Source organism: Moschus berezovskii, chromosome 28 (genome assembly GCF_049115385.1).
Source record: "Moschus berezovskii isolate FMDL1 chromosome 28, NW_MosBer_1.0, whole genome shotgun sequence".
Taxonomy (NCBI): Eukaryota; Metazoa; Chordata; class Mammalia; order Artiodactyla; family Moschidae; genus Moschus; species Moschus berezovskii.
The window spans coordinates 9,613,863-9,637,265 of NC_142487.1; the positions used below are offsets into that span (position 1 = coordinate 9,613,863).

Sequence of the window (23,403 nt, forward strand, 5' to 3'; positions counted from 1 at the left end):
TCATGGGGGCACTTTGTAGACCTTCAAGACGGGGTGGTTTCCTTCAGCATCTGGCCTCAGGTCTCCACCTCATGTGTTTTGAGTGCTGTTTACTGGGGTCTTTGTATGAATCAAAACTGGCCAAGAACAAAAAGGATAATAAAGCTCAGTAATATTCAGGCCCTGAGATAAAATCTCACTATCTTCAATTGCAGGCAGTTGTACCTGGCCCTTTCAAGAGTTCAGTCATTAGACTTACGACGTGTTGTACTGGAGATAGTTACCTGTGTCTACTGTGAAATAGGTGTGGAAATATTTGTATCTACTACTCCAAGGGCTATATTTTATATCTCTTTATACTTTCCTCAACCTGCCACTCAGAGCTGGGCACTTGAAAGGCATTCAGATACCAGGTCTCATTTTTTGATAGAATGAATTCACTTGGAAAAGATGTAATTGCCTTACAGGTGTGAGCTAATTTCCACACCACTTTTTAAAAAATAGCATCCCCCACAAAGAAGCTCCTGTCCCTACTGTCAGGTCTAGGACCAGGGAGGTACAGTGTCCCACGGCCCTCCAATGCCAAGACTCCCATCCAGCACTTTTATTTAATTCTGATAGAGGTAAGTCACAGCGTTTCAGTCTCTGAAGCCCTTGGCTGTAGGACTGAGCATCTACCATCGATGCTTTAGGACAGGAGGTCGTTTGGTTCATCCATCACATTGAAGAGCCTCTTACCTCCTTGGAAAGTTTGATGTGTAACCAGCTCTGTGTTAAGAGATGGGAATTCAAGCAAATGTAGCGTGAACTCTTTACTTATATTTACCATCATTGTTAAGACTGACATTAAGTAGTCCAGTAATTATCCCACTTCAATGAATGTACCAGTATCTGGGGCTCTTTGTAATACAGTAAGTGCATCATGAACTAAGTTAACATACGCATATACTCAGTCATGCTCTAAAATGTAGTATCATATGATTCCAGAGACATTTTCAGTCTCAGGAGCTTCAACTTAACCTTTCGAGGGAATTTTGGGAGAAAATTAAGCAAAGAAAATGCCTCCATTAGACTTCCTTATGAATTAAAATGCCAAACTCTTCATTAAGCAGATATTGGAAATAGTGGCTGAATAAGACCTACCGTTTTCCAGCTAGTGAGGTGTCCTGGCTTTATTCAAATTCTATATTGTTTTGGTATGGAGGATTAGCAATTCACATGCCCCACCTTGGGCATTTCATAGTAAACAGTGACCAGGGGTATCAGTGCTGTATGTTTTGGAGGCCAGTGTGAACAGTTAATGTGAGAAATTTGGTTAGAATCTCAGCATCTCTTAGAAGTGTTGCTTGAGAATTCTAAACTTACCTTTTCAGACAGAAGAATGTAAAGTGAAGGGAGATTTCTATTCTTCCTGCAACACCAGCTGAATGCATTTTAATAGGCTGTAGTGTCACTGGTGATTTATTGCCCTTTTTTGTTCTTTTATGTGTTATATTTGTCATTTCGCTATGGCAGTTTCATCTATAAAATGGTATAGTTACAAGAAAATGGTGAGAGGATACAGGGCTGCCATGGGAAATTCTGTTCCTTTTTCCTCGTCATTTTTGTAAGGAAATACTGAGTCAAATGTCAAGCATTTGGTTTCAAAAATAATACAATTTAAAGGATATATATTGCACTGAAATAGTGTTGCTTTTTCCATTTTTACCACATAAACTTTGGAATTTCTATGTAAAAGATTTTCAAAGCAGGAGAGCAATTTAATTTTTCAGTATCCTTTTGTGTTTTCTCTTTCCATCAGCAGTGTGATAAAGGAAACTAAAGCAATGCATTTAAGTGCCTTTTATTTGCTTAAGGCACAGAGCTTCCTGGCTTGAAAAGCATAAATTGAAATTTATATTTTAGGAAATCTACCTTTTAATTTTGTTATTAATCTCATGCATTATGCATACCCAAAATGAATGCTGAAGGTAAAGGTTTGATCTTAAAATAAATGAAGATTTTGGTAAAAGATGCAAAATACTGGGGAGAAAACAATGCTTGTAGTTTTAAAAAATAGAGGCTTTGCATGAAAGATTTTATGTAAATGAGTTAAGTTATTCTTGCCTCTCCTATAAGGAATATATAGTATCAATTTTATAGTAAAATTATATTGGTTCATATTTGATGTTAGTTAACATGGAAAAGGCCTGGATATTTTAATTTATTTTTTAAATAAACTTTTTAAAAAAACAGTTTTAGGTTTACAGGATTATTGCAAAGATAATAAAAAGTTCCTATATACCCCACACCCACTTTCCCTTTGGATATTTTTAAAATATTTATTAAGGCTGAATGACAATAGCTGTTTTACCAGGTCTTTCCTTTTACCTCAGTGGCTAGCATGGAACTAGACAACATAATCGTTCATTAACTCTTGTTGAAATACCAGTCGTGCTTACTTTCATTTTTAGCCCTTCACTTGCCTTAGAAAAACATTACCACAATTTAGAACAGAAAGCATCAAGATGAACTCCAACAGCTTCATGTCTAAGAAACCAGTGAATTCCACTGAGAATTTGCAGGCAAAGGGCCATGTCTTACTGCTGTGCTTTTTGGTTGACTTTGGACTAGTCTCTCTTGTAAATAAGCTTTTTTTGAATACTGTAAAATGCTTAGTATTCGTGAGAGGTTTTTTAAAGTATTCATGGGTGTGATCCAATATATTGAGTCAGAATGGAAAAGAAGTCAGAATTTCCCCCAATGTCTTAACAGAGCCAGATGTTGAGGCAGCAAATCCAGAAAGCTTAAAGGGTAGAGCTCAGAGAAACAGAACTCTTTTCTGGAGAGAGAATTATTGTTTTAAATACACTGCTGACCTTGTATTAATAATCAAAGGAAAGTCCAGAAAGTTGAAAAAACTCAGTCCTTTCAATCCAAGTGCCTCATCTTATTTACCCTTTTGATTATATCAGTATCAAAACTTGTTCAATATCAGTGTCTCCAGAGGGCTGACAGGGAGACCTGGAGTCTATAAAAAGATTGACTCCTAAAATTCTAGCCTGTTAACCACCACCTCTGCAACAGACAGGCACACAAATGCACTGCTTTTAGAATTGTCATTATTTTCATGTAAGAGAATCTTGGGTTTGGCTTTGAATGTCTGATTCCTTCTCAAGCCATGGCGTTTCTAGCTTAGGGACCACATGTGTGCATGCATGCTAAGTTGCTTCAGTTGTGTCTGAATCTTTGTGACCCCATGAACTGTAACCTGCCAGGCTCCTCTGTCCATGGGATTTCCCAGGCAAGAATATTGGAGTGGTTTGCTATTTCCTTCTCCGGGGAATCTTCCCAACCCAGGGATTGAACTCACATCTCCTGCATTGGCAGGAAGATTCTTTGCTGCTGAGCCACTGAAGAAGCCCCCAGAAGGGGGTGGTACTGGGTTCAGGGCAGGGGTACCACTTTCCTTGATGGTAAATCATTTAAAACATTGTTTGTATTAAACATCAGTATATCATCGAGGAACAGGCACTGTTTACATGCTATATTCAAAAAAATCAGGCAACAGATTACAAAGAAACTTGAAGCCAATGATCGACCACTTAGGATAAGGCTCCTTCTTGTCCTCGCCCACCTGACTCTTGGGGACAAATGGTGGATCATTATAAGAGTCATGGCTTCCCTTTGACCAGCTTGGAGGGAGCGGGGAAAGCCCTAGAGTTTAGACTCCAGGTCATCTTCTGAACCACATGGCACTCTTCCTAGGGCTGTTTTCAAACACTTCAGACAGGAATCTGGGCCTCAGAGTCTCTGTCCTAGATTCAGTAGGGCAGTCCTCAGGGAAAGTATGGATCCCACGCACCTATTTCAGAAAGTATCTGCTTGAGATACAAGGTCGTGAGATCAGACTTCTTGGGCAAATCTCTTAAATTCCAAGTCTCAGCTTCTATGTCTATAAAACATGGAGAATACTGCTTCTTAACCCCAGGAGGGCAGTGGGAGAATTACCCCAATGACATGTGTAAAGGGCCTTTCAGCAGCTGAGTCAGGACCAAGGCAGAGGAGTTGGCAGGTGCTGGTAACTTTCTGTCATGACTGTTACTCACTGTTGTCCTGATAAAGGATTGTTAATGCCTCCTAGGACTTTCAGAAGCCCATGGGAATTAATCCAGGCCACTGCTCCTCCCAAGCTTGAAGGCAAAATTGAACTTCCCAGAAAATAAATGGCTTTCTTGATGCTAGGTAGGGTATTATTTCCATGAATACCATGTGGCTGCTGGGGTCTCCAGGAGCCCCAGAGTGTAGGAGGAATCTGATTATTTTCTTATATGTCGCGACCCATGATGAGTTCCCCCACGGGTGGTATTTCCCACTTGCCTGACTTTGAGATATAGGTGCATCAGAACTAAGCTATATTCTCTTGCTAGTGGTGACAATGGTGATGATGCTAGTGATGAAAAAAAAAAAAATCAACCACATTTTCAAAGACAGCTGCTTTATTTGAAGCTGTAATAGCCCAGAGCAGTGTCTAACCTATTCTGCACCTCCCTGTGGCCCAGTGCATGGAATAAAGCACCAGGCTCCCCTTTGTTGTCCTGGCCACTGGGGCTCCATCGCCCCTCCTCACTGTCCTTGGTGTCGATGTGAACACCTCTCTTTGTGCTCGTCCTTTGGTTACGCCAGTTCTCAAGGGAGCCCGAGACGACGCACTTTAGCAGAACTCTATCTAGAGGGATGATAGATGATCTCATTGAGTACCTTTTTCAGACACTTGCTATGAAGTTGGAAAAATATAGAGCAGTTGGCAAGGGAAGGTGAAGCCACATAAGTTTTCTTCCACATGTTGTTTTCATTTTGAAGAGTGAGTGACTGTCTCTGAGAAACATCTTTTGAAAATCAGCCTGGCACCTGCCTGGGAGTTAATAAATGACATGTGTTCAACACATCTGTCAGGATCTCTGATGAGTTTTCCCATTTCCTCCAGTAAACATCCCAAGCCATACATCACCCTAGCACTGTAATTGATGTTCAGTTCAATCTGTATAAAGTACTTATTGGTATTGCTAATGATGCAGTTATTAATTGTGGCCTGTTATTAATTATCACAGTTTACTCAAGTTAGAGTTCTTGGTCAAAACATATATTGGCATACCAATTTTTGTCTGGAATTTTTGCATATGTACTGTCCTTGCGGTGGTTTTTGTTGTTTTTAACTCAAGTTAGTGTCTAACTTCATAGGAAACATGATAAAGTGTGTGATATTGTCAGTTTAGTGGGTACTTCTTATGTGTCTTTGAATAATTTCTTTAGATATTGGTGTATATTTACATACAAATATGCGCATGCACACACTCCATCAGAGTGAGTTATGTTTGTCTTTTGGCCAGTTTAAAGGCTTAAAAAAGGGAATTTTCAGATTTCTACCTTATTTCTTCTCTGAGTAACAAAGAAGTTAGAAAATGCTTCTAAAGTAAGGTCATAGGAATGATATAAACATTTTATTAAATAAACTTATAATAATTTTAATCATAGTAGCATTATCTTAGAAATTTCTCCTTTTTCGCTTTCTTAAAAGTCCCAGACCTTTGTAATTACTCTCCAACATAAATTTTGGCTCCTTTAAAGACTTCTAAAGCAAATTCGACATATGATCATGAAAAATGGTCTACAGCTACTTAATCATTACAAGTATTGATTTCATAACACTTTATTGTTGACAGATACTCATTTCCTGACTCCCTGATATGTACCCAGTTAACTTTCTCGTCATTGATGGATATATATTTCACTGCTTTGGTGCTGGAAATATAACATTTTGCCACTAGTATTTATTTTCATGCTCTTTCTTTCTTGTAATCTCATTTTATCATTGATGAAAGTTTGGTCAGTAAATTTATTGGCAAAGACTTTTATCTGTCATCAACCTCCTGAGGAACACCTCCTGTGCTCTGGCTGTCTCAGGCACAGTCCCTGGAGCCCAGGCTCAGATGGTCTGTCTTTCTCAGGGTATTGTCTTAATGGCCATGGAAGGTCTTTTAAAGGCAGCCACAGACCCCGTTTATCTTAGTGAGCCCTCGATAAATGTTGGGAATAGGCAGAGGAAAGACCACAAAATAGGGCTTGTCTTTACATTTCTAGTTTTTCCTCTGTTTTCTTTCCTTTTATACTCATCGCCCTATGTCTGGGAACTCTAGTGCAAATGGAAAAAGAATAGGCTGGCTTTGAAAAGAGTGCAAATGACAAAGAAGGAAAAATTAAAGTGAGATTTATTGTGAGAGAGCTTTGATTCAGCATGAACTTCAGGCACATAATAAGACACTGGGCCAGGTCATGTGAAGACTAAAAACTAAAACCATCTTCGTCCCAAGGAACTTATGTTAAGATGTAATATAAAGGGCTTACCCAAATAATGGAACTTGCAGTTGAAATAGTCAAGAGGGGTGACAAGGAGGTGCTCCAGCAGTTCAGTAGGAGAGAGAGTACTTCCTGCAAAGCCACAGGGACGGTGCTGGGCTCACTGGCCTTTGAAAGACAAGGAGGCCTTCAAAGGCCTTCTATGAATCTATGATGTATAAGAGGGGACGGGTCCATGGAACAGCAGCAAAGGTCCTGAGAAGGGAGATGTTGGCTGTGGAGCTAGAGGGGGAGGAGAGTACTGGGCATCTCTGTTTAGTTGGAGCACAGGTGGTTGTAGGAAAATCAAAAGAGAAGAAGCATAAAGTTTGGGAAAGAGTTGGGAGTCAGCTAATGGGAGGCCCAACTGCCTTTTGAAATAAGCATTTGTAGGCTTTTGGGGTTTGGCTTTGTTTTTTAAATGAAAGAGTGAGCTGATTAGGCCTGTTCTTTATGAAAATCAGTGTGCAAGAGGCTAGATGGGATGTCTCCCTAGGAGACAAGTACAAAATACAGAAAAGAAATAAACCAGGTCCGTGGCAGTGGGAAGACAGATGAAGAAAATACAGTGTGTTTTTAATTTTTAGAGATTGGGTAGGGAGGTAAACTGACCTGGTGTTAGGTGACTATCCTTCAACCCAAGATAGAGTTTTGTTTTAATGCCTTCAAAGTTTAGTTTCAAACAAGCTGTTGGAAATATACACTCTTAACTGATAATATCCTCAAAATCACCCATTCACATTCCCTTTATTGATTATTCAGTTTGTATGAAAGGTGAACACAGCTGTTGCCATCTTATTGACAAGCAGTTCACTCTTGACCGTGATTTGAGAAATGCAAATGGAAGAAATAAAGCCATTTCATCAGACCAGTAATGGCACTCATAATTCTCTGGAAACTTCTAGTGCCCAGAGAATAAGTGATCAGGATTTGATAGATCATCTTACCCACAGGATGTAGACCCATCAATCAATGAGAGCAGTAACTGTCATGAAATTAGAACAAAAATAAAAAAGTAGATTAATTTTTTAGAGACGGTATATATCAAACAATCCAGCGTCTCAGTTTTATATGAAAAATTATGTTTCTGATTATTACTTGTACGTCGTACAAGCTCTGTGTGCCCTGCAGTGGAAATTAGGTACAAGGGAAGAGTTATAAATTCCAAAGCATAATCAGGTTACAAACAATACATAAAATGTGAGCAGAGATTATACCAGGGGTGCTGATTGACTTTGCATTCCCAGAAAGAGAAACAGTGAGGTATAATTTAAATGAAAAATCTTGGCGATATTTCGTGATTATCTGTAATAATATCAAGGTACAGCCGGAAAAACCAAACCCAGATGACAAGGAATTCTAATTTTCTGAGCAATAAGACTTGAGTGAACTACAATAATCTTTAAAACTGGGTGTTTCTATTTATAAGAAAAAGAAAAGATCTCTGCAAAAGGTGAAAAAAAAATACTATGAAAATTAATTGAAATAGATTCTCTATTCCATAAAGTCATAAAATGCTAGTCCAAAGTGGCTGAGGCTTCCTCGATGGACATTTTGGAACATCTTTGAGGACCAGTGCTCTTTGAAACATACTCTGAGAAACAATATTCTCACATGTTTCCATTTCATTTTTTCTCATAAGGTTTCTCAACCTCCTGTTTCTCTTTTCAGCACCTTCCCAGGATGGCTGTTCCTGACCCTTTTTTCTCTCCCCCAACCACAAATGAGTGGAATTTTGGTATTTGGTCTTGCACGTTGTGTGAATGAAGTATTTTGTTGTTTGAATTCAGTGCAGGCATTGAACCCACACACCGGTTCTGCCACCAGGAAGCTGGCCGGGCATATCCATGAGCAGTGCTGGCATCCAGTGCCCGGCTCTCAGACCAGAGGGCCTGTGTGTGGCCAGTGGGTGCCTTTCTTGAGTCCCTGCCTCGTTGTAGTTCCAATCACCCCCTTGGACCAGACACTGCGGGCCCCTGGCCCAGGGAGGCAGTAGCCTTCACTGCTCTCCACACAGAATGTCTTTCTCTTCTCCAGCTGGGTTTTGAAGCTCAGACGTGGTACCTCTCTCAGCCTCTTGTGTCTGGCAGAGAAAGGTGAACTGTCACTCATCTTGTTCATCTCGAGTGTCCTGCAGGGCCTCGTTATGGGTTCTGAAGCACAGGAGGAGCTGTTTATTTGAGACTGAAAACCAGGCTTGACTGCATCCCAGGGATGGGTCAAGCAAGCGTCCGTTCGTGTCTGTCCCAGGGACACTCCCGCCTCTGATGGCTCATGGATCACTTAGGATGGAACTCGGAGCCGTGTCACCCTCTGCCTTTTCTCCTCCTCTTCCCTTCTCCTTCTTCTTCTAGTTATGAGGAGGGAGGAGGGGGCCTGCTCTGTGCTCCTGGATAAACTCCCAGCCCACTGCAACCCTCACATCTCCATTGCCACCTGCTTTGAGATCACCAGGATTCATCTCACGAGGCCCTTTTTCTTATAAAGCTCTGGTGTCCAGCTCCCCCGTCTTCCCTAGGCCCTCATCCCCTTACCTCTCTGTATGACCCTCTCCAGGCCCATGCCTCCCTCTCCCATCAAGCTCATTATTCCAACAGGCATCTCCTTTCCCTCCTGCATCATCAACTTTTTCCCCTCCAGGGGACCAGAAGTATCCCATTCAAAGCGCCTTCATTTCTCCCATCTTAAAAAAGAGCAGTTTTCCTGGCTCCCCACGCTCCTCTCTGGCTCCGTATCACACTGACTTCCTCCTCCCTCTCCATCCTCCCTCGATCACAGCTCTTTTTTGTCCCCATTACTGGTCCTCATGACCCATCCTCTTGGTTCACCTCCCAAGCACCCCCCTGCAGTCTCATGGCTTTAAATATCACCTGGCAACCCCCAAATGTTTGCCCCGAGTCTAGATTTCTCCACTTTATGCCCAACACCTACTTCATATCCTGCTGGGCTGGCATCATGGGCCTCCAGGGGAGGTTTGTACGGTCTGTGTAGTGGTCAGAACTGGGCCCAGACCCTAGAGCCAAAGGCTGAGTACATCCAGTTCTCAACCTGGCGAGCTTCTGTTACTGAATTTAGCATCCAACACTGGGCCAAGACAGACTGGTTCCTGCCAAGTTGAAAACCAACCAACCACTGCCGTGGATAATCACTCCTTTTCTTTTGAGATTTTTTTCACATTGGATGTTATATCTGAAACCTTAAATAGCGCAGGTTCACTGGAACACCATCCTTTTTTTTTTTTTTTTTGAAAAGCTCTTCTTGGTCATTAGAACAGTACACCTGGAGCTGTCACTAGGAGTCAGCAACCTGTACCTTTGTGGAGGTGGTATTCAGCCTCCTTCCCCCTGAAATATTTAGCATATTTATCATTTTAGTGACTATGTCCAAGCCCACATAATACACACTTTTAGATGCATACATTTGAATTTATTCTCTTCAAAAGGAGCTACACGTGCAGTAACCTCTAAGTGGAATACACAGTAGAAGAGGAAAAAAAAATGCCTTTCCATGAAGAATTCAAATTTATACCAAGAAAAAAAAGGAATGAAAGGTTGTAACATTAGAAACCTGGCATGAAAATAACAAGACAAGGGGAAAATATTGTTAAAAAAAAAACCTCTTGCCAAGCAGTTCGTATTTGGGTAAGGGGGAAAGAAGTGAGTGAAGTAGCTCAGTCCCATCTGACTCTTTGCGATCCCATGGACTGTTTAGTCCATGGAATTCTCCAGGCCAGAATACTGGAGTGGATAGCCTTTACCGTTCTTCAGAGGATCTTCCCAACCCAGGGATTGAACCCAGGTCTCCCACATTGTAGGCAGATTCTTTACCAGCTGAGCCACAAGGGAAGCCCGAGAATACTGGAGTGGGTAGCCTATCCCTTCTCCAGCAGATCTTCCTGACCCAGGAATCAAACTGGGGTCTCCTGCATTGCAGGTGGATTCTTTACCAACTGAGCTACCAGGGAAGCCCCAGGGGGAAAGAAACAAGCTACCAACTGCAGCCACCTTCTGTCACAGGTTATCCTGTCTGTGGCTGACTGACAGGTCACAGCCCCAGGTTTCCAAAGGGACAAAGGGGAGAGAAGAGCGTCTTGAGGGGGAGGGACAGAAGCAGGTCCATTTCGGGCAGGATGGAGGGCAGAGCGCGGAGAAGGCAGGGATGGTTTGTCCCCGAGGGAACCTGCAGTTAATGACACACTTGCGTGAGGTCGTCCTGGGGTCGTGATTTATTTCAGCCCAGTTTGTGTTTATGTTGATGCTTCTCCAGAGTAGCTGTAAACCCAGACTCCTCACTCAGCCCCTTCATCCAGGTAGTAAGCCAGTGACTCTGTGGGCAAACCTGCAGGGCGGCCCTCCTCACCCTTTTTGAGTTGCTCCCCCATTTTGCACGATTCCTGCCATGATCACCTTGCCCCTGTGTCCCGTGGAGCCTGAACATCACATTTTCTTGGCCTTCAACATGAAACAAGTAAGTGCTAAGTAACGACGATGCTGAGCTTCGCCGGCTGCACAGCAGGCACTCGCCTTTTGCTTCAGGAAATGAGGGGTCGCTGGGCTGATGTCTCCCTGACCCCAGGATGGGCAGAGTCACAGCCCGGTTCTCACGCAGCTTAGAGAAGAGGCTAAAGTACAACGAGACTAGTTAGTTAACAGAAGCAGACCTGAGACCATTCACACGACCAACTCTTCTCATGGAGTGTTTACAATCCTTGTAATTGTTCATATTTAAATTTTTAAGCCATATCCAGTTTTTCTAAATAATTTATTCCCTGAGTATTTATTGGCATAATTTAGCTACAAAAAACTTAGAGAATCATTTGTTTAGAAAGTAGTCTACCACCATACCACTCTGAACACACCCGATCTCGTCTGATCTCAGAAGCAAAGCAGGGTCTGGCCTGGTTAGTACTTGGATGGGAGAAAGTATACCTGGAGAACTTGTAATCTATCTCTAGTGAGATAAATGGAGTGGCTTCCAGTATGCCAGCATTTGGAAGAATAAAACCAAATAGATTTTTTTTTTAAGTTTTCAAATTATATTTAAAAAATCAAAATCGAAAACCATTGGGCTTTTTGTCAGTTTTGTGAATTTGAGCTATGTTATATTTACATGGATGGCTGTTTTTGCCTATTATTCATTTTTTAAAACATACACATTTTGACTTAAATTTTTTCTTAGAAGTTTAGTTAAAGAAGTACTATCCTCAAAATCTACCACTTGGCTATGTGTTCCAGTATTGGGGTGTATACTTCAGATGTTATTACAATAAAAAATGGTAACAGTGATATCTGCTAGCTTCATCTGACACCTGTTCGAGGGACATTCTTTCAAACAGAATAGCAGGACATCTCCCTGAAGTGGTCAGAGATAAAAATGTCCTGTAAAGAGTCATTCTGTCCAGAAGGGCTTGTACTAATAAGGTGTGATTTTTGCATCACGACTACTCTGCCGTCAGTTGGATTGGAAAGAACACATGGGTGGAGCCTCAGGCTGTGGTGACTCCTGCATTGTGTTTCCCTGATCTTGACCAGTTCCATCTGTCCATGGCCATAGCCATGTTCAGGGTCCAGAGTCTCATATAAAATCTTAATATGAATAACTTTTTAAAGAAGCGTTTATACTTTCCCAATGGAAACAGATGGCAAGTTTATAGTCTGACCCCTGACTTCCCTGCTGTGACTCAGACCAAGCCCCATGTAGAGCACATAGGACAGAATGATGGTTAAGTTTTTCAAGAATCAGATGAACCATAAATGCAAAACCCAGTGGAAGGGTAGAAAAGGTTGGTACCAAGAGTCAGTGTTCATTTCATTTTTACCAACAAGAAGAAAATTATAATGTGGGAGATTTGGACATAAAATCGTCACTTTCCCAATGAGCTATATCAACAGGGAGAGGGACGTGATGGCTCAGATGCCGAGGGCTGTCGTGTTCTGATGAAAAAGGGAGAAGCCCTTAGAAAGTAGATTCTGTTAAGTGAACAGAACGTTAGAATCCTAATATTTTTCATCCCAAACTCATTTAGCAGAGGTAATGGATATTTCATCAGACACAGGTTTGACATTCCATTGCACTACAGTGTAAACAGGACGGACGGTGATTGGGAAGTGGGAGAGCTAAGACAGTAGCTACTGGCAGGCCCTGGTTATCTCATTTAAACAGATACCAAATGTGGGCGACAGTAGTGTGACTGTCGGTTGCTTCCCACTTTGTGAATAAATTGCTTAGAAGGAGTCTTTGCAGATGTGAGTCCTACCAGATGTGACCTAGATTTAGCTTTTCAAAGGCGAGGGGGCGGGGGGGGGGGTTACCTCTATTGTGTTTAAAAAAACAATTGCTGGTAAAATGCACAGTAAGTGAGCTTATCTCCCCTCTCCAGGTGTTTGGGCTAATATGTTATGGAATTACTGCTTCATTTATGAAAAATAATTGGGGGAAATGTTCCAGCAAATCAAATTTGGATAAAGGCTGAGGATGTCTATTGTGTTGTTAGCAAGTTTTTAAAAAGGCAGAAAGATCAGGGAGCCCATAGAGATAATAAAAATATTTTAAAAACTGTGTTTGAGAAGAGTCTCTCATAAAAGGGTCAGGCGTGGGTGTGCTTTCTAACTTGTGTTGAGGTTTAGTGAAATATGGAAGAACAATGAGAACAATTACACCCCTTTCAGCGCCTGTGAAAGCTGCTGAAAAAAATCAAAGCCTGCCTGTCTGCTGGCTCCGATAAGTCTTACAACTCTGTTAAAGGCGGCGAAAATTTAAAAAGCTAATGTTTTTATTCTCCCTTACCCACCGTGTCTCTTTTCTTGTCTTCCCACCTCCTGCAGGAGCCGCCACTCCAAAACCAGTCCCAGAACCCGAGAAGCAGACAGACCACACAGTCAAGATTGCGGGGGTCATCGCAGGCATCCTGTTGTTTGTGATCATATTTCTCGGGGTCGTGCTGGTGATGAAGAAAAGGTGAGCCCCTGGCTGTTGCCATGCAGGTGCTTCTGGCCCACTGTTGGCCCAGAGGCTTCTTGTGCATGAAAGTGTTCTGTTAGTCCGTTGTCTTGGATGACTGAGCCACACCTGTGGCTCTGGTGGTTCGTATTTTGCATCATGTAGCAGTCAAGGTTATGGGAAAACATTTGGAGTCCGCAGCTGTGATTTTGTGTGACTGTGAAGAGCTTCTTGTGCTAGGTCAGCGTTAAGGATCAGGTGTTTTCCCACCAGCTGGTACTTAAAGCTCAGCAGAATCAGTAAAATCACTTGTCCACCAGGAAATGTTCAGTATTAATACTTATTACCAACAGAATAGATCTTGAGGATACAAGAAAAGAGACTTCTCCTTCTCATGATAAGGAAGATAATGACAATGACGGAGTTTCTTGGCCCTGCGTTATATGCAAGCACCGTGTTAGGGGATTAAACAGCACAATATCCCACGAGAAAGGAACTCTCAGGATCAGCCAGACAGCGACTCAGGGCGTGGACACATGAGGACAAGGACGGTAGCATGTTGGGTGTAGTAAGGTTGCCCTTTCTAGCCAGGGGTGGTCAAGGGAGGAGAAAAACACGTATGGCTGCAGAAAGCCCTCGTCACCTCCAATACATGAAAAATACGCAATCTCTTTTGTCTTGTGGAAATGAGAACTTGCTTAATAATACAGTGTTCAGTTTATATAAAAATGATCAACATAAAAGATAGATGGCAAGAAGCCCTAAGATAAATTATCCATTTTTTATGTTGTTTACAATTAGTTATAAACAATTACATCCTACTGTATAGCACAGGAAACTATATTCAATATCCTGTGATAAACCATAATGGAAAAGAACATGAAAAAGAATATATTGAACGTGTATATATATATATATATATATATATATATATATATACACACACATGTAAAGAACCATCACATTGCTATACAGCAGACATTAACACAACATTGTAAATCAGCCAACTTCAATTTTAAAAAAAATTTAAAACAACGATAGAGTGTGAGCAGGGTTATAGATGACAAGAAGTGCAGACTGAGAGACTGACAAAGCCAAGTCAGGGAGGTCTTGTCTGTCACCTGAGGAGCTGGACCTGGTCGTTAAGTCCACTGGTGGCCTTTAAGCAGGTAGTAACAGGATGTGCTTTTTCTGTTAGAAAGATCACTCAGTGTTAAGCTTGAACCCAGCAAGGAGAGAAAAAGGCTCGAGGCAGGACGACCAGCAACTTTAGAAATGTCAGGAGGTTGCAGCCACTTGTAGGCCGATCTGGGGAGCCGAAGTAACCCACAAAGAGCCTGTTGTTGGCGTGGCCATTGGTGGGGGTGTCCCCACTCCCCTAGTCGTGGGGTGTATACGAGCTAGGACATATGGGGCATGAAGAGGGGAGCTCAGCTCTACACTTTTATGTCCAGTCTTCCTGTGCCATAGAGTGGACACATCCCCTGGGCAGGTGGGGTGTGTTGGCATGCAGTACTGTCCACAATCGGAGATGTCCATCCACGTGTGCCCAGCTGAAGCTGGGGCTCGAACGTGGGCGCTCAGGGCGACTGTCAGAAGGAGGTCGAGGGTAAAGGTCAAACCTTGGGTCACAGGGATATTTAAGGTGTGAGCTAATATCCAAATGTATAGGCATGCATATACAGCTTTCCTTGCTTCTTCTTTTGTATTTTGTTTACTGGTCCGGTGAAGCCTCAGGGCGAGGCTCTGTCCTGGCTCATACAGGCCTCACTGGTACCCATCACTTCAGCTCCTCCTCCCTCTCGTCATCCACCTTTTCTTCCTTTCTCGGTCACACATCATTTAATTTCACTCCATTTTTAAAATATTCTTTCTTGTGTTGAGAACTTTTGTGATCCACTCTCTTAGCAGCTTTTAAATATATAGCACTGTAGTGTTGTATATACATAGAGGCTCAGATGGTAAAGAATCTGCCTGCAATGCTGGAGACCCAGGTTTGATTCTTGGGTCAGGAAAGATTCCCCTGGAGAAGGGAACTGCAACCCAGACCAGTATTCTTGCCCGGGAAATCCTATGGACAGAGGATACTGGTGGGCTACAGTCCATGGGGCTGCAAAGAGTCGGACCCAACTGAGCGATTAACACTTTCTTAATTACTTACTTACTTGTAATAGTGATATTAACTACAGTCACATGCTGTAGTCATCCCACCCCCAGAACTTCTTTACCTTGTGGCTGGGAGCCTCCTCCCTCTTCGCTTCGCTTATCCCCGGCTTCCTTTCCTTTGTCTTCTCCGCATCTCTAGCTGTCCGTCTCTATTTCTTTCTCCCTTCCATCTCTTTTTCTTCCTCTTTTACTTCTTCATCACCCCTCATCCACTTTCTCCTGGAAGCTCTTGTTCTCTCCAACCTCAATGTTTATATAGAAAGCTTATCTTTGGTACTGGTCGTTTGTACTATTTTTTTAAAATATGATCCAGTATAAACTCTAAGCAGCCCTAGGCCCTTGCATGCCTAGATATTCAAACTAAGCGTTTTGGAGAGTTGACTTTTAGTCACGGGAACATGTTGGATTTTTGTGTCATCTGGCAAGTTCTCCATGAGGAATTGCCTGAAACCACCAATCCAGTTGCCCTCATGACCTTAGCTAAATGTTAATTCATCCTCCAAGGGTCTGCTTCTGCTGGATTAATTTATTATTCTACCTTGGACTCTCAGGCAGACACAGAGGTTATGTTATAAATTATGCATTTGAAGAAATTGCCAATGGTAACATACGGCCTTGATACAACTTTAGACTAAATTCCAATAACTCCTATCAAATTTGCATGATTATTTACTAGATGATAGCCTTAAAAGGGTTATTTTCACAGCATGTGCCACTTTGGTATTTGCTCTTTCTGAAATATAGAATATGCTGCCTTGTAAGGCAAATTTGTCAGAAACTTTTAAGATTTTGACCTGAACAATCATATGGTTCAGACTGTCCTAGTTAATAGAAATTCTGAAAACTTCTGATTGTTCAGGGTTTTCCCTCCAAATTGAAGCCTAAAATTTTAAATGTGTTTTTAACAGATCAGGTAAAACATGATAGTAATCACAGGTAAGTGGCTGGAGAGTTACTGATACGGAACAAGCAGACAGGGAGTTTAAATTTGGAATTCCTGGATCTGTATTTTAACCAACTCTGTGATTCTGAACTTCTTTGCCCCTTAGTTTATTCATCTGTAAGTTGAGCAAACTGTACTCAACCGCATCTGAAGCCCCTCCCAATCCCAAACTCTCAGGCTTTCTATTACGTGGCAGCTGATGGTGACACAGCTACCCAGCTGGCGTCCTACAAGGGCAGTGAGGGCTCCTTACGTACCTCATGCTGTGAACATACCCAGTCACTCCTCCCAAGCTCACTTTCTGCAGTGGATTCAAGTCTCCGTGGAGTGTTGGCTGTGAAGGTTCATCTTTCGGCCACGTGTTGCCTGTTGTCATACAGTAGGTACTCAGTTAAAGGGGGAGCAGCAGAAAGATGAAATGAGAGAGAATGAGCGGGAAAGAGCTGGCTTTCATTGTAGTGTTGGTCATGTTTGCTGGTTCAAGCCAGTGCTTATCAAACTGGGAGACCCACTCCTGCCCAGGCTAGACTCAGTTGCCAACATGCGCTTGTGTCATAGGTCATACAGACAGCCTGAGCCAAGGAAAATATGTGGGTGAAGCAAACGCGTCAGAACTTCTGGGAATACAGGCGGAAGTCTGTGCTGCCGAGGAAGATCAGTAGTGACCATCTGGGTGGGTCAGTGTGCTGGGCCACGTGGGCCTGAGCTCTTGGGAGGGGGAAACAGCAAGTTTCCCTTGAAGATGTTGCCAGTTATTTTCTTAACTAAGATCGTGTGGGCTTCTGAAGGGCCAGCCTTCTCTAAAAATTAGTTACTGAAGGTAGGCCTGGAACAGAACCTGTAAAATCTGTTCTCTTTGCACCCTATGGACTGTACAGTCTATGGAATTCTCCAGGACAGAATACTGGAATGGGTAACCGTTCCCTTCTGCAGGGGATCTTACCAACCAACGATCGAATCCAGGTCACCCGCATTGCAGGCGGATTCTTTACCAGCTGAGTTACCAGGGAAGCCCAGAATCTGTTCAGCTCATACTAATTCATGGAATCCTTTCACACCCAAGCCATAATGACTAAAAACTGAGATGACCTTCAGTTTTATTTAGCTATAATGTTTTATAACCTATCACAAATTAGGCTAGTTGTTACCTGTTTGTGAATATTTATATACTGGAGCCTGACCTAGAAAACAAACCTACTTTCCTTAATTCCCTTTACAAAACCTTTACATGAAAAAAAAAAACCTTTACATGTATTTTTATTTATTTTATTCTTTAGGCAAAACAGTTTCTTAGTATTTTCCCCTTCCCAGTTCTCTTGAGGATGCAGTATTTTGATGCAGCAAATGTTAAGAAAGGGTGTTAAGATGAATATCTATGAAATAAAAAAATCTCCTGCAGAGTCACATGACAACACACTCAAAATTAATGTAAGTTGAGGAGAAGATACTTAGTTTTTATCATTTTCATCCCTGTATAATTAAATATATTTGTATAAATGAAAATGCCTACATTTTCAACGTTTTTTCATAAGGAATAATTTATCTCAATAACATGTTTGACAGAATTTAGTATATAAACACCATCGATTTTTATCCTGATTAATTATATTTACTATTGTTTCTAAAATTGCTATAGATCTTTTAGAAATTGAGAACATTTTTATCAATTACAGTAATATTTCTGTCTCAGTCATTGTGGTAAATAGAAATTACAGAAGTTTTGACAAAATGGAAATCATTAAAGAGATACACAGTCTTGGTCAAAATAGCAAATGTTAGCTCTCCCACTGCATGAACTCCTGTTATAAGTAAATATGACTGTTTTCATTCTGTAGCACAACACCTCACTCTCCTTTCCATAAAACATTTTAACAGATGTGCATTTTGCAAATGTGGTCTTCCCAGGTGGCTCAGTGGTAAAGAACCTTCCTGCCAGTGCAGGAGACATGGGCTTGATCTCCGGGTCAGAAAGATCCTTCCCTGGAGAAGGAAATGACGACCCACTCTAGTATTCTTGCCTGGGAAATCCCACAGACAGAGGAGCCTAGAGGGGTACAGTCTAGGGGGTCGCAATCTTTTGTTAGACATGACTTAGCGGCTATACAACATTTTTGTAATGCAGCTTATGTCATTAAATATTTGGCATCTTTCTATTGTATTTAATAAACAGTGTAACTACCAAGAAAAAAAAAAATTCAATACTGTAGGAAGAATATCCAAAAACATCATGAAACCAAAAAGATAAGGGAGAAAAATATGATGAAAGTCCACTTTCTAAAGAGATGTCTGCAGTGTGTGAGTGGAGGTAAGTTGACATTAACTGTAATTCCCTTACTAAACCTGTTTACACTTGAGATAGAAATAATTTTTTCCACTATATTTAAGGGTCAGTTGCAAGTGAAAAACGTCCCAAGTCTGAATGCTCTATTCAAAGTCCTGTTTCAAAATCACATTTTCTGAAACTATATTGAGACAGTCCCGTGTAGCCGTGTCTTTGTGACTGTTTAGACTATATGTACTTGACATGTAGTCATATAAATAATAATCAGGTGCTGAGACTCTTCTGCTCTAGCACATGCTTTAGCACATGTGAAACAGGACACACATGTACCCAGCTGGTCTGGAAATGCCCTCCTAATTAATTAGCTAGTGTACTTTGGTTTTCCAGATGATAACTGAATGAGCTCCTTGTTCAGTGGTAAAATATAAATTGATCTTATTTTTAAGATTTGTTTTTGATGTGGAATATTTTTAAAGTCTTTATTGAATCTGTTACAATATTGCTTCTATTTTATGTTCTGGCTTTCTGGCTGCACAGCATATGGAATCTTAGCTCCCTGACCAGTGATGGAACCCTCACCCCCTGCATTGGAAGGCAAAGTCTTAACCACTAGACTGCCTGGGAAGTTCATAAGTTTATGTGGTGACTCTAATAGCTCCCATAGTGGCACTGTTTCTGGATTTGATCTATTGGTTTATTTAACTATGTTCTACTGGGGGATCCTTATAAATATTTTCTTTTAAAAAGGAAAGTAGGGAACACAGGCACCAGGGTTTTTTTTGTTTTGTTTTTAATTTAACAGGAAGAAAGTGTCAGAATGATAAGAGGCAGTCACCGGACTTTAGAATCTCACAAACCTGGGATCACAGCTCCTACTTGGTGCTGGCGTAAATTCAGGGGTGGCATGTAACCTCGTGTTGGCGTAAATTCAAGGGTGTCACATAACCTCATGTTGGTGTAAATTCAGGGGCATCACATAACCTCTCTGAACTCAATTTGCAGATGTGAAATGTGATGATGATGACTTGTACTTCACGGGGCTGGGGGTGGGAGGGGAAGGTAGGCATATTAAGTGAGAGGACTCAGGCACATAGTTGGTGCTTGATAAATAGTAGCTCAGAAGTTCAGGAAGCTGTTCAAGATCACGTGGGTGGTACTCAGAGAGCCTGGGGTACATCCAGATGTGTCTTACTGTTCCCACCTGCTGCCCTGGTCACAGCAGTCAAGCTCAGAGGTGCCTCTCGCTGAGTAAACCTCAGCTGCTCTTTGTAACCAATAGTTAGAGACACCGAACCGTCATTGTCCTGTTGCCATTTACTCTTGCTGGAAATCTACATGTATTAATCTCCTTTCTGAGCTATCACTGGAGAATAGCTGCAGGATCACTTTTTCCTCTTCCTCCTTAACAGAAGCGTTTTATAAATCCTTTCGAATGTGTGTGTTCATGGCATTCTTGGAGCCATTGGTTTTCTCCTGTGGACTCACAGCAGAGAAGATGCTGTGTCCTCGTCTGGTTAGTGAGCGAGAGAGCTTTGTTGAGTTTTATAGTAAGCCTTCAGCAATTGAGCTACACTCCCTCCTCCTCAGACACAAACCCTATGGTCTGGGGGCTGTGAAGGGTCAGTAGGCCCTGGAGATGGGAGGCTGACACGGGCCCCCGCGAGCTGTGTGGCCTGCAAGCTGATGGCTTTGTGACCCCAGTTTCCTCAGTGTAACGCCCAGAACGGGCTCCAGCTGGTGCTAGTGGTAAAGAACCCGCCTGCCAATGCAGATGTAAGAGATGTGGGTTCGATCCGTGGGTTAGGAAGATCCCCTGGAAGAGGGCATGGCAACCCATTCCAGTATTCTTGCCTGGAGAGTCCTATGGACAGGGAGTCTGGCAGGCTACGGTCCATGGGGCCACAAAGAGTTGTACGTGACTGAAGTGACTTAGCATGCCCGCACGCACAGTGCCCGGAAGGCGTCGTAATAGACCTCTGTTCAAGTGTTAGGAGAAGACAACGTGTCATTGGCATTGTGGCGCCAGTACTAACTACGTGGTCAATACACACACTGTGCTGCTGCACCATTGAGCTGGGGCTGTGTCCACTCTCAGGCCCATCACACTCCTTAAAGTCGTAGTTTCTGCCCCCAGAGGCCTGCAGGACCAGGAGCTGGAGGGAGTGTGGTGTCCACTTGGAGAGCATGGGTCTCTGTTGAGAAGGTGACTGGGAGGAAGGCCACCAGGGGCTCAGCTCATGGTCCCCGCAGCAGGGCCAGGTCTGGGCGGAGACTCTGGAACCGAGAGCACAGAGGAAACTGCTCCTGACCCAACTGGTCTTCCTTGTGCAGAGGCCCCTGCTCCATCCAGGGTTTTACTCCCTATAGAGAAGGAAGCCGGGTGCTGGGGCCCCGATAGTGCCTCCCTTGGGGGTTTCCTGCTAAGCCCCAAGGTCATGTGAGAGGGCGTGGCCTGGGCGCTGACCACAGATTCTCTGGGTATCTGAACCTGTCAGACCCAGACCCGGTCCAGGGCCAGTCATCAGGATAGAGGACGGGGTTCTCTCTCTCCAGTATCCGGAGTACCCCCCCTGCATCTGTAGGGATCCCAAGCCCACTCACAGCCCCTGCCTCTCAGCTCTCACAGGAGCATCTGAGGGTGGACCCTCTGGCCATGAGACCGGCCCTGAGCTGGGCTCTCCCTGCCACCTCAGGGCGTGGCTGTCCTACTGATGCCCACCTGAGTGACCTGGAACTTTCCACATAGCTCGTTTGTATCTTGTATGCACTAGCACAGCTTATTAACGCATGTTCTTTCTCTGTATCTTACCCTTGAGGTTCCAGTCTAACAGAACCCATAAGGGGGTTGCAAGCTCACCGCTGAAACCGATGGCTCTCTGAGGTGGCTGGCCCCCAGGGCTGTGTTGGTGTTTCCAGCTCTGTCCCCCCAGGCTCTTTGTGCTCTGTAGGGGGCGTCTGTCTCATTCATGTTGACACAACCTTGCAGTCTAGTTTGTAGAGTAGGAAACACCCAGGACATGAAAGCTGAGGATGCTTCGTTTAGGATGATAGGATGACAGCCATCATCCTAAGACAGACATCACTAAACCTGTCTTCTTGGTCAGTGAACCTGTGGATTCAAACTTTTTATCACTTCTTCAGTTCTTTCTCGTTTTGTATTAATGACTAAAACAGTAATGAAAAATACTTTGACTATAGGAAATATATATAGGTTAAAAAAAAAAGAGCAAACCAGTGTCTAATCTGACTTCTTTAGGCAAAATTCATGATCCCTCTGCTTCTAAGATAAATCTGAATTTCTTTTTAAGAAGGAAAGAAATTATAGCTGAAATCTTTAATCATCTTTAATCATTTATGAAGAAGACAAAGAGGAGCTACCGTGTTAATTAGTAGAGGATGTTATTTCTTTTCTTTTTTTTTGGCATATCTCAGCTTTACAAGATGCTGCAGTAAATAATGTATTGACAAATAGGAAAGGCATGTTGTTGCCCAGCGTCCTCACAGACTGTGCCCTTCAAGATGCATCATGCTTCATTAGGTCCATTGGAAGGAGTTTGGGTTATTTTCATATATAGCTCCCTTCTTGGCACTGACGTGGTGAAACTAAAGTAAAGCTATTTTTATGGGTTTTAATGCAATAAGTAAAAACTGACTCACTCATTAAGTCCAACCTCCTTCTATTTGTTTGTAAAAACAACACAAAACCAAAACTTGGCCAAAAATGTAGGCCAGGAAATCCCATCTAAGCATGGCCCATTTTCTCTCTCCTGCACACCCAAGCGTGTATACGGCTTTTTTACATAAGTCGTATTCCTGAGATGACCTGGAGCCCTGTGGCCCGATGCCAGAATTCCAGCGTGGACCGAGCATTCGGTGCTTCCCAGATCCACCCTGTCACAGTGCTCAGACTGCCCTCTCTGTGCATTTAGCCTCCTGAAGTACCTGGGCACCATCTGCCTCTGCTCTTATATTCTAGCACGTTCCTGGCTGCTTGTGGTCCTTTCTCATCATCTTTGATACCCTTCTCACTCCCAGCGCAGTCTTTGCTGCTAGTGGACATGTAGTGTATTTAGTAATTAAAGACTGAAAACACTCCTTTCATGCAAGCCCTTCAGTGCCCGCCTGGACTTTGAATTGCTTTTTATTATAGGCATGTGCACAGAGTCAGACACAACTGAGCAACTGAACTGAACTGAAGTTTTATAATATAAGATGCTTTATTAATTTTTCCATACTGTAGGTTTTTTGGTGAACAGTTTCCTTCTTTTGAAAAGTATAATTTTTAAACGTCTGAATAACAGTTATTTAGGTTTTCAAGTTGATGTATTAAAATCATTTAAATGAATAGGGATATATTTAAATTCAGATACAGCTTAATTAAAAGAAAAATGGGCTCATATCTCTCATTTACTTAAATTATCACTTATTTTTAAACCACCTTGGAAACATTTTTCATAAACAGTGTACTGCCCTGCATGTTTTTCACAAGCAACATCAATTGAGATAGAAATTATTATATTCACAAAAGGAGTAAGAGCCTCAGGATGCATTTTTCTCTATACAATGGCACCTGCCCTAAATAAATTAGAATATCCCATTTTCCAGGTCTTCCATTCAGCGGATTCACAATGGAAATGCTCAGCCTCCTGTCTTGGTAATTCTCGTGGGTCTGCAGCCCTGCAGCCCCTGATAGCACTGCCACTGCATCCACACATGGCTC

General features: G+C 42.5%; 1 protein-coding gene across 5 annotated transcripts in view; it reads left to right on the forward strand.

Moving 5' to 3' along the window:
* The window catches only part of PTPRM (protein tyrosine phosphatase receptor type M), a 671,212-nt gene that overhangs the window by 440,556 nt on the left and 207,253 nt on the right, over positions 1-23,403 (forward strand). For all 5 annotated transcript variants that reach the window (XM_055417180.2, XM_055417182.2, XM_055417181.2 and 2 more), the window contains one exon: positions 13,179-13,311. In XM_055417180.2, coding sequence (XP_055273155.1) covers positions 13,179-13,311 — 133 coding nt within the window. The remainder of the gene's footprint in view (positions 1-13,178; positions 13,312-23,403) is intronic.